At 48.0% G+C, this 14,130-nt stretch overlaps 1 protein-coding gene and 1 long non-coding RNA gene across 4 annotated transcripts in view; one reads left to right on the top strand and one right to left on the bottom strand.

Annotated features, from left to right (window-relative positions):
• DDC (dopa decarboxylase) overlaps nucleotides 1-14,130 on the bottom strand; it is a 255,892-nt gene that overhangs the window by 44,447 nt on the left and 197,315 nt on the right. For all 3 annotated transcript variants that reach the window (XM_063922623.1, XM_063922624.1, XM_063922625.1), the window contains one exon: nucleotides 9,206-9,425. In XM_063922623.1, coding sequence (XP_063778693.1) covers nucleotides 9,219-9,425 — 207 coding nt within the window. In that variant the 3' untranslated portion in view covers nucleotides 9,206-9,218. The remainder of the gene's footprint in view (nucleotides 1-9,205; nucleotides 9,426-14,130) is intronic.
• On the top strand, nucleotides 8,623-11,857 carry LOC134927735 (uncharacterized). The gene is made up of 2 exons (XR_010177714.1): nucleotides 8,623-8,740; nucleotides 10,979-11,857. It is a non-coding gene; the product is annotated as an uncharacterized LOC134927735 (long non-coding RNA).

Raw genomic sequence — 14,130 nt, 5'->3', positions numbered from 1 at the left:
TGTAGTTACTTATCCTGTGCAATGATTCTAGCGATGGAGGTCCCGGAATTTACGTCAGATACCCGCCCTGCAAACGCCTGGACATGCCTGCGTTTTCCCAAACACTCCAAGTTGCCACCCACAAACGCCCTCTTCCTGTCAATCTCCTTGCGATCGGCTGCGCGAATGGATTCGTCTCTAAAAGCATTGCACAACAACGATGCTCTTTGTACCCGTACGACGCGCGTGCGCATTGCGGCGCATACGCATGTGCAGTTTTGACATTTTTTTTACCTGATCGCAGCGCTGCGAAAATCGGCAGAGAGCGATTAGCTCGGAATGACCCCCTTTATGCATATGCTGCTACAATACCCTTCCCTGATGCACATCTGTACGTCTGAATATACAAGGACTGATATGCCCACTTTCAGTGTCTACTGACACTGCAGTCATGCCTTTAATCTCCTTCTGATTTTATTGATTTTTCATTCTACAAACCCCTTTTTTTAACCTTTTATGTTTCAAAGTACAGGGAGGAGTAGCACACACTACATACAGCACAGTACAGGGAGGGAGCACACACTACATACAGCACAGTACAGGGAGAAGGAGCATACACTACATACAGCACAGAACACAGGGAGGAGGAGCACACACTACATACAGCACAGTACAGGGAGGGAGCACACACTACATACAGCACAGTACAGGGAGAAGTAGCACACACTACATACAGCACAGTACAGGGAGGGAGCACACACTACATACAGCACAGTACAGGGAGAAGGAGCATACACTACATACAGCACAGAACACAGGGAGGAGGAGCACACACTACATACAGCACAGTACAGGGAGGGAGCACACACTACATACAGCACAGTACAGGGAGGGAGCACACACTGCATACAGCACAGTACAGGGAGAAGGAGCACACACTATATACAGCACAGTACAGGAAGGAGGAGCACACACTACATACAGCACAGTACAGGGAGGAAGCACACACTACATACAGCACAGAACACAGGGAGGAGCACACACTACATACAGCACAGTACAGGGAGGGGGAACACACACTACATACAGCACAGTACAGGGAGAAGGAGCACACACTATATACAGCACAGTACAGGAAGGAGGAGCACACACTACATACAGCACAGTACAGGGAGGGAGCACACACTACATACAGCACAGAACACAGGGAGGAGGAGCACACACTACATACAGCACAGTACAGGGAGGGGGAACACACACTACATACAGCACAGTACAGGGAGAAGGAGCACACACTATATACAGCACAGTACAGGAAGGAGGAGCACACACTACATACAGCACAGTACAGGGAGGGAGCACACACTACATACAGCACAGAACACAGGGAGGAGGAGCACACACTACATACAGCACAGTACAGGGAGGGGGAACACACACTACATACAGCACAGTACAGGGAGAAGGAGCACACACTATATACCAGGGACGTGCGGTGAGCTAAATTGCTCAGTAGGCACTGGCTAGCACCAGAGCCAGATTTACACGCAATATCATACCCTCCAACTGTACCTTTTTAATAGGTACAGTACCTTTTTTTCATGGTCTGTACCGATTTTTGCCTCTCCAAACTTCCATTGAAAGTATAGGAAAAGGGGCGTGACCACGCCCCCTTTACACGCGGCCACACCCCTTTTTCGGATTTGTACCGATTTTTCTGTGTAAAATGTTGGAGGGTATGTAATATATGAGCCAAAGCGTACATCTGGGCATTATACACAGGTGCAGCAGTATAAACTCCAGGAAATTTGGTGAGTTTTGATCAGAGATGTGCGGAAAAGTTAGCCAGGTAAGGCACTGCCTCACCTGCCATAGACTTTTTACTCCTGAGTTTTGGCTATAAAAATGATTAGAATAATGCAAAGAAGATATTTCAAACATATTCTTTGTATTTTACATATACTTTATACAGTAAAAACTTTGGCACAAATGTTAGTATGGCAGGAAAGGCTCTGCCTCACCCCACCGCACGTCACTGCTATATACAGCACAGTACACAGAGGAGGAGCACACACTATATACAGCACAGTACAGTGAGGGAGTACACACAAGTAGTGAAACACAGACACAGGGGACCAGCGCAGCAGAACCTGTCCCAGTGGCCAATCCGCCCCTGACATAGCCACCATATTACATACATAGCCACCACATTATTACATGAATAGCACCACATTATACAAATAGCACTGCATTACACGTATAGCACCACATTACACGTATAGCACTACACATATAGCACCACATTACACGTATAGCACCACATTACATGTATAGCACTACATGTATAGCACTGCATTACACAAATAGCGCCACATAACACGAATAGCACAACATTACATGTATAGCACCGTACTACACGTATAGCACTGCATTATATGACTAGCACCACATTACACATACCTCCCAACTGTCCCGATTTTCGCGGGACAGTCCCGTTTTTTGGGGACTGTCCCGCTGTCCCACCCGCGGGCCGCAGTGTCCCGCGGTGGGGGGGGGCAGTTGGGAGGCTCTGTCTGTCGCTGCCTGCTTAGCAGAGCAGCGTTGAATAGACGCTGTGCGCATGCGCACAGCGTCTATTCAGGGGAGTCAGAGGGAGAGGGGGCATGCCAGCGGCTCACAGAGCGCTGGGCATGCCCCCTCAGTGACAAAAACGGGGCGTGGCTCGCGATCGCGGGTCCTCCTGTGAAGCCACGCCCCCTTTTCTCAGGCCACACCCATTTTCGGGAGCACGCGCGGCTGTGTCCCTCTTTGAAGAAACACAAAGTTGGGAGGTATGCATTACATACATAGCCTCCGCATTACATTCGTAGACACCGCATAAATAGGCCCTTCATCATGGACAGCTATAGGGGTGAAGGACGTTGCATTAGAGATTGTCCCAGGGCTGGCTGTGAGTGCTGCCTGATCAGCTGGCATCATGAGAACAGAGTACATCCTGCTCCTGCCAGTCCCCAAACCATACACTGTGACCGGGGACACACTATCCTTTACACCATCATGATAATACAAATATGTAATTAAAAATAACCTCTCTACCGGGCCCCTTCAGTGCTCAGTCGCCCGCTCTGGCCAGTTCAGTGAGAGTGCGGGAGCTGGGATGGCAGCGGGTGTAGTGAACCCGGCTCTGACCATTACTTTGCTGCTGCTCCTGGGCCGGGCTCGTTGAAGAGACCTTTGGCCGGGGCCAGGGATAGGATGCTGCTGGGCTGGTTAACTTTCTCAAGGTACCCCATTGGTAGAAAAGCTTCACCACTTTTCACGGCAAGCGGCACCTGGAAGTGCCCGCTAGCATAACTTCCGGATTGCATTTTAATGAACCACAAGTACTGGAAGCAGTGTGAGCCAGCCCAGCCTGAGTGTGAATCGGCCTGGCTGAGGGGGATATGGGACCAGCCTATCGGAATCTGTCATGGTGTCCTGGTGGGCCAATCCGCCCCTGCATAGCACACCTGTCATGTAGCTTACATCAGTGGCGGATCCAGGGGAGGGGCACACAGGCCCGTCCCCGTCCCCTGTCATTTCTAGCATTTTTATTTCTCCAAACGTGAGCAGCAGCAGCACTCCGCTGCTGTCTCCGTCAGGAATATTAGAGCCGCCGGGCAGTAGGACCCGCCGCGGCACTAAAAAGCAGAACTTCAGAGAGCTCTGATTAAGAGTTCTCTGTGCAGTGTAATGACGAAAGGTAACTGAGGGGGAGCTGTTGCGCACATCCTACTGCAGCAGCCAGCTCCTCTCCTGCTGCTTTAAAGCGGAGCGTCCTGTCTCTTCTGCCCCTACTTCTACTTGTACTGTATGTGCACTACAGTGTAGTCATGGGCAAAGTGATTCACTGAACTGAGTTGAGACACATGACTCAGTTCAGTGAAGTGTCTCGAGTCAGTGTCTCGGCACATGAGTCATGACTCATTTGTATTTTAATGTATTGCAGAGACTGCACATGAATCAGTGAGTTGCCAGTGCTGGCAGATCAGTGCTGGACTCATGGAGGGAGTATGTCATACCCCTTTTCCACTAGCTCAAAAAACACGGGTAAATGCACGGGGGCGCGCATTTACCCGTGTTTTTGGCAAGTGGAAAAGGGTAAACCCGGATCAAGTGACCCGTGAATCCTACCCGGCTATTTACCTGGGTAGGACACGGGAATGATCCGGGTAGGGTGTAGTGTAAACGGGAGCCGTGTCGATGCGACACGGCTCCCGTTTACACTGTATGGATGGGCGGCGCTGGGAGATCATGTGATCTCCCTGCGCCGCCCCTGCCGTGTAGCTAGAAGCGTCACCAACCAGGCATATGCCGGGTTGTGACTGCTAATGGGAAAGGGACCGAGCACGGGTCGCAGCAGGGGGCAGCTCCCGTGTCAGGCTCCCGGCTGCGACCCGTGCTCGTAGGTGTAAAAGGGGTATTATTCAGCTGCAGTGATTGTGCAGTGTATCTGGGGGAGGCAGCTGCTTATGCACTGATTGTTAATAATATATTAACATAGATTCACTGTTATGTTGATATATTATTAATAACCACTTATTGCATACTAGTTACAGAATATGCACATTACTTCTGGTTGAGGAGAGAAAGCTTAACAGCCATGAAACACATCATTCAGTCTGTAACTAAACCAAATAAAAAAAAATATTTTTTATTTTGCATACTTTGCTAATTGGATGATTTTAGGTGGGCTTGTATTTATTATATTATCCACTATCTAGCCTCCAGGGAGTTTGCCACCCACAATCACACTGAGCAGGATCAGTGAGCACTGAGCTGAGAGCCCTGTACCACAGGGGCTCCACCTCCTGCAGGCTTATCCACTGAGTCACTGAGTCTACACAGTGTACAACTGTCTCAACTCACTGGCAGACTGATGAATTCATGAAATGGATCAGGCACAGCACTCACTGACTGGTGAGTCGTGACTGCTCCCTCCCCCCTCCCACTGAAGACACTCAGCAGAAGACCCTGACTGAAGGACACACTGAGTTTCCTCCCTCTGGCTGAGAGAGGCTGCTGCTGCAGCTGTCTCTCTCCACTCATTAAACAGTGAGTGACTCGAATCATTCACACTTCCTGATGATTCGAGTCACTGTGTTGAGACAGAGTCAGTAGCCATCTCTACGTACAGTGGCAGTCTGGAGTAGTCTCTCACAGCCACAGTCGGTGCTGTGTCGAGCAGTGAATCATCAGCTCTAATTAAAGGTCAGTCTAGTGAGAGAGGGAGTGTGAACCCTGTGGTTGGGCAGGAAGTGTGTGTCTGAGTGAAAAATGTGACAGTCTGCAGTCATTGTGTGTCTGTGTTGGGGAAGTGACAGTTTGCAGTGATTGTGTGTCTGTGGGGGAAGTGACAGTCTGCAGTGATTGTGTGTCTGTGTGGGGGAAGTGACAGTCTGGAGTTATTGTGTGTCTGTGTGGGGGAAGTGACAGTCTGGAGTTATTGTGTGTCTGTGGGGAAGTGACAGTCTGGAGTTATTGTGTGTCTGTGTGGGGGAAGTGACAGTCTGGAGTTATTGTGTGTCTGTGTGGGGGAAGTGACAGTCTGCAGTTATTGTGTGTCTGTGTGGGGGAAGTGACAGTCTGGAGTTATTGTGTGTCTGTGGGGGAAGTGACAGTCTGGAGTTATTGTGTGTCTGTGTGGGGGAAGTGACAGTCTGGAGTTATTGTGTGTCTGTGTGGGGGAAGTGACAGTCTGGAGTTATTGTGTGTCTGTGTGGGGGAAGTGACAGTCTGGAGTTATTGTGTGTCTGTGTGGGGGAAGTGACAGTCTGGAGTTATTGTGTGTCTGTGTGGGGGAAGTGACAGTCTGGAGTTATTGTGTGTCTGTGTGGGGGAAGTGACAGTCTGGAGTTATTGTGTGTCTGTGTGGGGGAAGTGACAGTCTGGAGTTATTGTGTCTGTGTGGGGGAAGTGACAGTCTGGAGTTATTGTGTCTGTGTGGGGGAAGTGACAGTTTGCAGTTATTGTGTGTCTGAGTTGTGGGGGAGTCAGTTTTCAGTCTGAGTGTGTGTGGAGAAAAGGGCAGTCCTACAGAGGTCATGGGAGGGGGTAGTTTGCTGTTCGTGTGTGTTTGGGGGTGTAGTACGGCTGACCGGCGGTCAGGAGACTGCCGGTCAGCTTACCGACGCCGGGATCCCGGCGGGGAGGGGCGAGTGCAGCAAGCCCCTTGCGGGCTCGCTTCGCTCGCCACGCTGCGGGCTCGGTGGCGACCTGCGGTCGCCACGGGTTCTATTCCCACTCTGTGGGTGTCGTGGACATAGTGCCTGTTGGTCGGCATGCCGACCATCGGGATAGTGAGCCGTCGGGATGGTGAAGGAGGTCGTGTGACCAGTCGGTCAGCAGACCGCCGGTCACATGAATACCACCCGGGGGGTTGCCACGTTGGGAATACACCTCTACTTATTCAACACATTGTAAAAATGTATACATGTGTAAGATGCATATGGGTGGTCTGCATATATATATATCCCCCATCCAGGAATGGCACTTGGAGACAAATACTAGCCAACAACATGAAGTATATTTGACTAATATTTGTCTCCGAGCGTCGTTCTTGGATATACATGTTATATGTTCGAGCAGGGCCGTAACTACCTGTGTGCCTGTGGTGCATTGCCCACAGCACAACTGCACTGTGAGCGCACCATCTGGCAGCACCACCCGGTACCCGAACGGCCGCTCTCTCTCTAGCCACTCACGATCTGTCCCCGGAGACCGCCACTGCAGCGCTGCCCTGTATGTAGTGTGCGCTAAGCTCCTGCTGATTAGCGCACCCACTATACATATACCGCAGCTAGGTCGCCGCCAGCTTTATCTTCTCCCAGTCCCAGGATCAGATGCTCCGCCCCCTATGCAGTGACTCCAGGGACTCGGCCAGCCCCAGCTGACTCGCACAGCCCTCTCTCATGCTGGCAGTGGAGGAGCCTGAAGACGGAGTAGTGGACAGGAAGATTCGGTAGACGGTGGCCAGGAGCGGGGACAGGTGAGGAGACCAGCGGGGATTGGGAGGACATGAGCGGAGGAGCAAAGACAGGAGCCGGCAAGTGAGGAGCGGGCTAGCTACATACGTGCACGCACGTAAAAACCCCCTGCCGCCTGCTGGCACAGATGACAGTTTTTTGGGGGGGTTTTAAACGGAGGGGCTAGGCTGCTCTCCACTGACTGCACTGGGTTAGTGTCCCACATGCGGGGTGGGGGTTTGCAGATCATGCAGGGTGCATATTTAATAACATGCTAGCCAGGTCACCACTCGCTGTTTTCCCCGGGGCCGTAACTAGGCTGCCTGGGGAAGACAGCGAGTGGTGACCTGGCCAGCATGTTATTAAATATGCACTCTGCATGATCTGCAAAACACCCCCCACCCCGCATGTGGGACACTAACCCAGTGCAGTCAGTGGAGAGCAGCCTAGCCCCTCCGTTTAAAGGACAACTGCAGCTGCTGCATTCCAGTCATTGGGGTCACTGCATAAAAAAAGTGTCTCTGCTGCCTAATGTGTAGAAAGGGGGACTCTCCTGCTGTAATGTGTAAAAAAGGGGGACTCTCCTACTGTAATGTGCAAAAAAGGGGGACTCTCCTGCTGTAATGTGTAAGAAAGGGGGACTGTGCCTGCCGTTATGTGTAAACAGGGGACTCTGCCTGCCATAATGTGTAAAAAAGCAGGACTCTCCTGCTTAATGTGTAAAAAAGGGGACTCTTCTGCTGTAATGTGTAAAAAAACGGGGACTCTCCAGCTGTAATGTGTAAAAAAGCGGGACTCTCCTGCTTAATATGTAAAAAAGGGGACTCTTCTGCTGTAATGTGTAAAAAAAAGGGGGACATTGCATGCCATAATGTGTGATAGGGACTCTACCTGCTGTACTGGGTAAAAGGGTCTCTACCTGGCGTAATGTTTGTAAGTGGTGCTACTGTGCGGCGTAATTTGAATAATGGAGACTTTTTTACAGCGTAATTTGAATTGGTATTATTTTGTGGCCATGCCCCTTCCCCATGAAGCCATGCCCCTATATTTTTGGCGCACTGGCCCTGTTTTATATATGTAAGGGGTGGGGGGGGGGCGCCGATGCTGTGTCTTGCGCACAGCGCTAAAATGTCTAGTTACGGCACTGTGTTCGAGTACCGAAGCAGATTGGATTATTGGAGAGTGCCAGCGGTTTTTGGATTGTTTTATACAGTAGAAAATTATATACTGTATTTGGAAAAGTCTTTTAATCTGGATAAGAACTATGTTATGAGAGTCTGGTGAGTGATGCCCTTCCAGGCAATGTTATTTGGAGTGTGTTCACTCAGGGAAGGCACCGCAGCAAGTATCTAAGTATACAAGTTAATTAAGTGTTGCTGGGCCGCTCAAACTGTAATATATATATGTAAAAAAAACCTTAAAAAACCTGTGTTTGACCTTGGAAGGTGCCGCGGGTTGGGAGAGTGCTGTGCTGTGGAGTGGACACTGAAGGCGCCGTGGTTGGGGGTGTATTGTACTGAAGACATTGAAGGGGCTGTGAAAGTGCTGTGGTGTGGACATTGAAGGGACTGGTGGGGGGAGGGGGTGTTGTGGTTATTGAAGGGGGAGTGCTGTGAGCTGGACATCTCCGTTTTATTTTTACAACTGACTATAATGCATAGGCTGTGGAGAGGAGCCAGGCCGCGATTACCTGGAACAGTCATCCGGAAGGATCGGTCATCAACTAGGAGACAAAAGACCCACAGCATAGCAAACAGGTAAGTGGAATGGCCTTGTTTTTTGTGTGTATCTCCCAGTGTGACTATAATGAAGGGTGTAGTTCATGGGGATGGCATATCTTGTGAGGCCATGCCCCTTGTAGTGAAACCACCCCCCTTTTCTGTGAGCACGCGCGCCGAAGGTGCGTGCAAATACAACTGGTACCACGGACATTCTCCCCTTCCCCTATCATGGTGTCCCCACTGTCATTTTTTTCTGGATCCGCCCCTGGCTTACATCACCACAGTAATACATGGAGGAGAAGCGATATCAGTGCACATAACTGCTAATAATACATATCCTCCTTAATAACAAAAACAGTAGTAAATAATAATTTGTTTATTAGTTGGTGGTAAACAATAATTTACAAATTGGTGGGGGATTGTTTTAGTTAGGTTGTGACCAAAATGTCTAGACCTCTTTCAGTAAGGTATACATGGAAATGATAATGGGCCAGCTCTTACCGTGCAGGTCATGCTATATTCGTTCCCCTTCTGTCTTTAGGACTTCAGTGGCCAATGATTCGATGTGCTTCCAGGCAAATGTAATGTGTTTTGATTCAACAGTTTGAGCACAAACTGCAAAACGTAAAATAAACTTATCCCCTAAGGTTCCTGGCACTATATGGATTTTCTTCAAATTGTTTATCTTTTGTAGGAGAGATTTGTTTAATTTATTGGACCCCTATAATGGAAAAGAGTGAAAAGAAGAAAATGTGAAATGGTCATAATTTCTAGTAACCAAATACAGACACATTGGGGGGAATTCAAATGTTTGAAAAGTCGGTTGGGTGTCTGTTTTTTCCTGTCTATAAGGCCCGTACACACTGGCCGATATATCGGCCGTTCTATTGAACGGCCAATATATCGCGGGTCCAGTGTGTACGGGTGATATGTCTGTGAACTCCATCGTTTACAGACATATCGCGTCGGACCTGCAGCACAGCCTTTGGCCAATATATCTACCGATATATTGGCGCATCGCTGTGTGTGTACGGGCGACCAGCCGGCCGCCCGTACACATGCTGCGGCAGCCGGCGGTGATTGACAGCTGAACTGGGCGGGATTGTGTACAAGCCCACCCAGTTCATGACATCAGTCCCCGACGGATCGGGCAGTGTGTATGCACAGCACACTGCCCGATCCGTCCATAGATATATCTACAGATCTGCATATCATTGTGTACCCACCATTAGATAGGAAAAAAACAGACACCCAACTGACTTTTCAAACAATTGAATATCCCCCATTGGGCCTAATTCAGATTTGATCGCAGCAGCAAATTTGCTAGCAGTTGGGCAAAACCATGTACACTGCAGGGGAGGCAGATATAACGTGCAGAGAGTTATTTTTGGTGGGGTGTGTTCAAACTAAAATCTAAATTGCAGTGTAAAAATAAAGCATCCAGTATTTACACTGCACAGAAACAAAATAACCCACCCAAATCTAACTACCTCTGCAAATGTTATATCTGCCCCCCCTGCAGTGCACATGGTTTTGCCCAACTGCTGACAAATTTGCTGCTGCGATCAACTCTGAATTACCCCCATTATCCAAATACGCATTTATCCTTATAAAGAAAATATTCTATCACAGTGGGATGCGGTCAGTTTACCTACAATCAAAATCCCGACGCTCAAAATACCGACAACCATTGACCGACAGTCAAAATCCCGATATGGTCAAAATACCGACATTTAAAATACCGAAAAGGTCATAATACCTACATTTAAAATGTAGACCGGTCAAAAAGTCGACATGAGTTTTTCATGATTTTTTTTATTGAAACCGACTTGCTCATACTTTACCTTCCCAGTGGACCTGGAGGGGGAATATAATAGTGTGGGGAGTGCAGCAAGGCACTGTGCCCAAAGCATGGCGAGCGCAGCGAGCCATGCGAGGAGACACGGTACACTCATGCGGTGTCCATGTCGACCTATGTCGACATATACACACAAATACAATGACAAACTCTTGTCGACTTTTTGACTTGTCGACATTTTAAATGTCGGTATTTTGACCGTGTCTGTATCTTAAATGTCGGTATTTTGACCTTGTCCGAATTTTGACCGTAAATTGTTGTCGGGATTCTGGTTGTAGGTATTTCATACTGAGTGATGTCTCTGATTGTACATTATGGCATATGAAGCAGATTTTCCATGTGAGGTTTAGCAGTCAGCGTTCTTGCAAGGAGTAATGATCCCTACTAACTGTAATTTTACCATTCTTCCATTGTAGGACTGGCAAAGGCTATCCCAGGAGAACCACAGATTATTACCATTTATACACCATTAGCATACTCTGCAGCTCATCACAATAAGAAACAAACACAAATAATAAGACACAAGACTTTGTTTTCTGTTTTTAAAAACAGCAAAAAATGTAGGGGAGCCATTAAATATATATGTGTTCTCATACATCTTTGCTTCAGTTACACCAAACAGCCCCTCTTGGGACCCCAGGTCCCGTGAGATTCTGCTCGCATGAGGCATCTTTTTTGCAGAAAATACATGTAAGTTGCAATGCAATGCGGCTAGGATGCACAGGGAGACTGCGCTGATTAATTTGATAAGCGACACTTGTATATCTGTGTCTGACTTAGTCTCTGAATATGCATATGCAATGCTACGATGCTGTGTTCTGCTTAGAAATGCAATGATGTAGTGTTTTCTATGCCAAGTTCTGTTGTGCTTCATATACGAATGCTAGTGGTGTCGCACGGGACCTGTCAGCCCACTTAGTTATGCCAGGCAACTCCCGCTATGTGGCGTATAGAGGCTACATGTATGAGGACACATCTGTAGTTGAGTGCCACAGTTTGTATATTGGTCCAACCAGATTGCAATGGAAAAAGTGGTTAGTGGAGCTACATGATGGCATGGTATCAATTAGGAAATAAGTTTGAGGGGGCGACATGGATGCTGCCCTGACTGCACCCGTTTACAGCCAAAGCACCCCGCTACATAGAAGGTGGAGTCTTTCTGCTTCATGTGACATCAAAACATGACATGCCAGGCTGGGTGTGCTATCACAGAGTGCCTCCGAATCTTGCTACAGCACTGGGTTACACAACAATGCCTTTCTTGGGCATAAAAAAATAAATATGCAATCACCTTTTGTTTTCGCCAAGTGAGCATATTTTCTTTGTGAAAAGAGCAACTGGTTAGGGCTTCTGATCAAGGCCTCCAGTGCCAGTGCACAAGCCTGAGTAGGTAAACTGGGTAATGCATGCACATATGCATCCAGACTGCACAGTGAAACAGTAAATCTATTGCTGAGTAGTAGATTACAGCGATATAAGATTTTCTGTTACCTTTATAAGTAGTGGTTGAAATTCTTCATTGCCACATATTAATAAATAGGGCTTTAAACTAGAGATGAGCGCCTGAAATTTTTCGGGTTTTGTGTTTTGGTTTTGGGTTCGGTTCCGCGGCCGTGTTTTGGGTTCGAACGCGTTTTGGCAAAACCTCACCGAATTTTTTTTGTCGGATTCGGGTGTGTTTTGGATTCGGGTGTTTTTTTCAAAAAACACTAAAAAACAGCTTAAATCATAGAATTTGGGGGTCATTTTGATCCCAAAGTATTATTAACCTCAAAAACCATAATTTACACTCATTTTCAGTCTATTCTGAATACCTCACACCTCACAATATTATTTTTAGTCCTAAAATTTGCACCGAGGTCGCTGTGTGAGTAAGATAAGCGACCCTAGTGGCCGACACAAACACCGGGCCCATCTAGGAGTGGCACTGCAGTGTCACGCAGGATGTCCCTTCCAAAAAACCCTCCCCAAACAGCACATGACGCAAAGAAAAAAAGAGGCGCAATGAGGTAGCTGTGTGAGTAAGATTAGCGACCCTAGTGGGCGACACAAACACCGGGCCCATCTAGGAGTGGCACTGCAGTGTCACGCAGGATGGCCCTTCCAAAAAACCCTCCCCAAACAGCACATGACGCAAAGAAAAAAAGAGGCGCAATAAGGTAGCTGTGTGAGTAAGATTAGCGACCCTAGTGGCCGACACAAACACCGGGCCCATCTAGGAGTGGCACTGCAGTGTCACGCAGGATGTCCCTTCCAAAAAACCCTCCCCAAACAGCACATGACGCAAAGAAAAAAAGAGGCGCAATGAGGTAGCTGTGTGAGTAAGATTAGCGACCCTAGTGGCCGACACAAACACCGGGCCCATCTAGGAGTGGCACTGCAGTGTCACGCAGGATGTCCCTTCCAAAAAACCCTCCCCAAACAGCACATGACGCAAAGAAAAAAAGAGGTGCAATGAGGTAGCTGTGTGAGTAAGATTAGCGACCCTAGTGGCCGACACAAACACCGGGCCCATTTAGGAGTGGCACTGCAGTGTCACGCAGGATGTCCCTTCCAAAAAACCCTCCCCAATCAGCACATGATGCAAAGAAAAAGGTTAGGTGGTATACAATTATGGACGGACTGCCTGCCGAGTGCAGACACAGAGGTAGCCACAGCCGTAAACTACCGTACTGTACTGTGTCTGCTGCTAATATAGACTGGTTGATAAAGAGATGTCGTAGTAGTATGTATGTATAAAGAAGAAAAAAAAACCACGGTTAGGTGGTATACAATTATGGACGGACTGCCTGCCGAGTGCAGACACAGAGGTAGCCACAGCCGTGAACTACCGTACTGTGTCTGCTGCGACTGGATGATAAATGATATAAAAAATATATATATATCACTACTGCAGCCGGACAGGTATATATTATATATTATATAATGACGGACCTGCTGGACACTGTCTGTCAGCAGAATGAGTTTTATTTTTATAGAATAAAAAAAACAACAACACACAAGTGAAGTCACACGACGAGTGTTTAACTTTTTCAGGCAATCACAATATAAGTATACTACTAACTATACTGGTGGTCAGTGTGGTCAGGTCACTGGTCAGTCACACTGGCAGTGGCACTCCTGCAGCAAAAGTGTGCACTGTTTAATTTTAATATAATATTATGTACTCCTGGCTCCTGCTATAACCTATAACTGGCACTGCAGTGCTCCCCAGTCTCCCCCACAATTATAAGCTGTGTGAGCTGAGCAGTCAGACAGATATATAATATATATAGATGATGCAGCACACTGGGCTGAGCCTGAGCAGTGCACACAGATATGGTATGTGACTGAGTCACTGTGTGTATCGCTTTTTTCAGGCAGAGAACGGATATATTAAATAAACTGCACTGTCTGGTGGTCACTCACTAGTAAACTCTCTGCACTCTCTACACTTCTACAGTACTCCTCCTAGTCCTAAGCTCCAGTAAATCTCTCTCTCTTATAATCTAAATGGAGAGGACGCCAGCCACGTCCTCTCCCTATCAATCTCAATGCACGTGTGAAAATGGCGGCGACGCGCGGCTCC

The sequence above is a fragment of the Pseudophryne corroboree genome, chromosome 5, assembly GCF_028390025.1.
Source record: "Pseudophryne corroboree isolate aPseCor3 chromosome 5, aPseCor3.hap2, whole genome shotgun sequence".
Taxonomy (NCBI): domain Eukaryota; kingdom Metazoa; phylum Chordata; class Amphibia; order Anura; family Myobatrachidae; genus Pseudophryne; species Pseudophryne corroboree.
The sequence above is the reverse complement of the archived record's forward strand: the minus strand, read 5'-3'. Positions and strand labels throughout refer to the sequence as shown.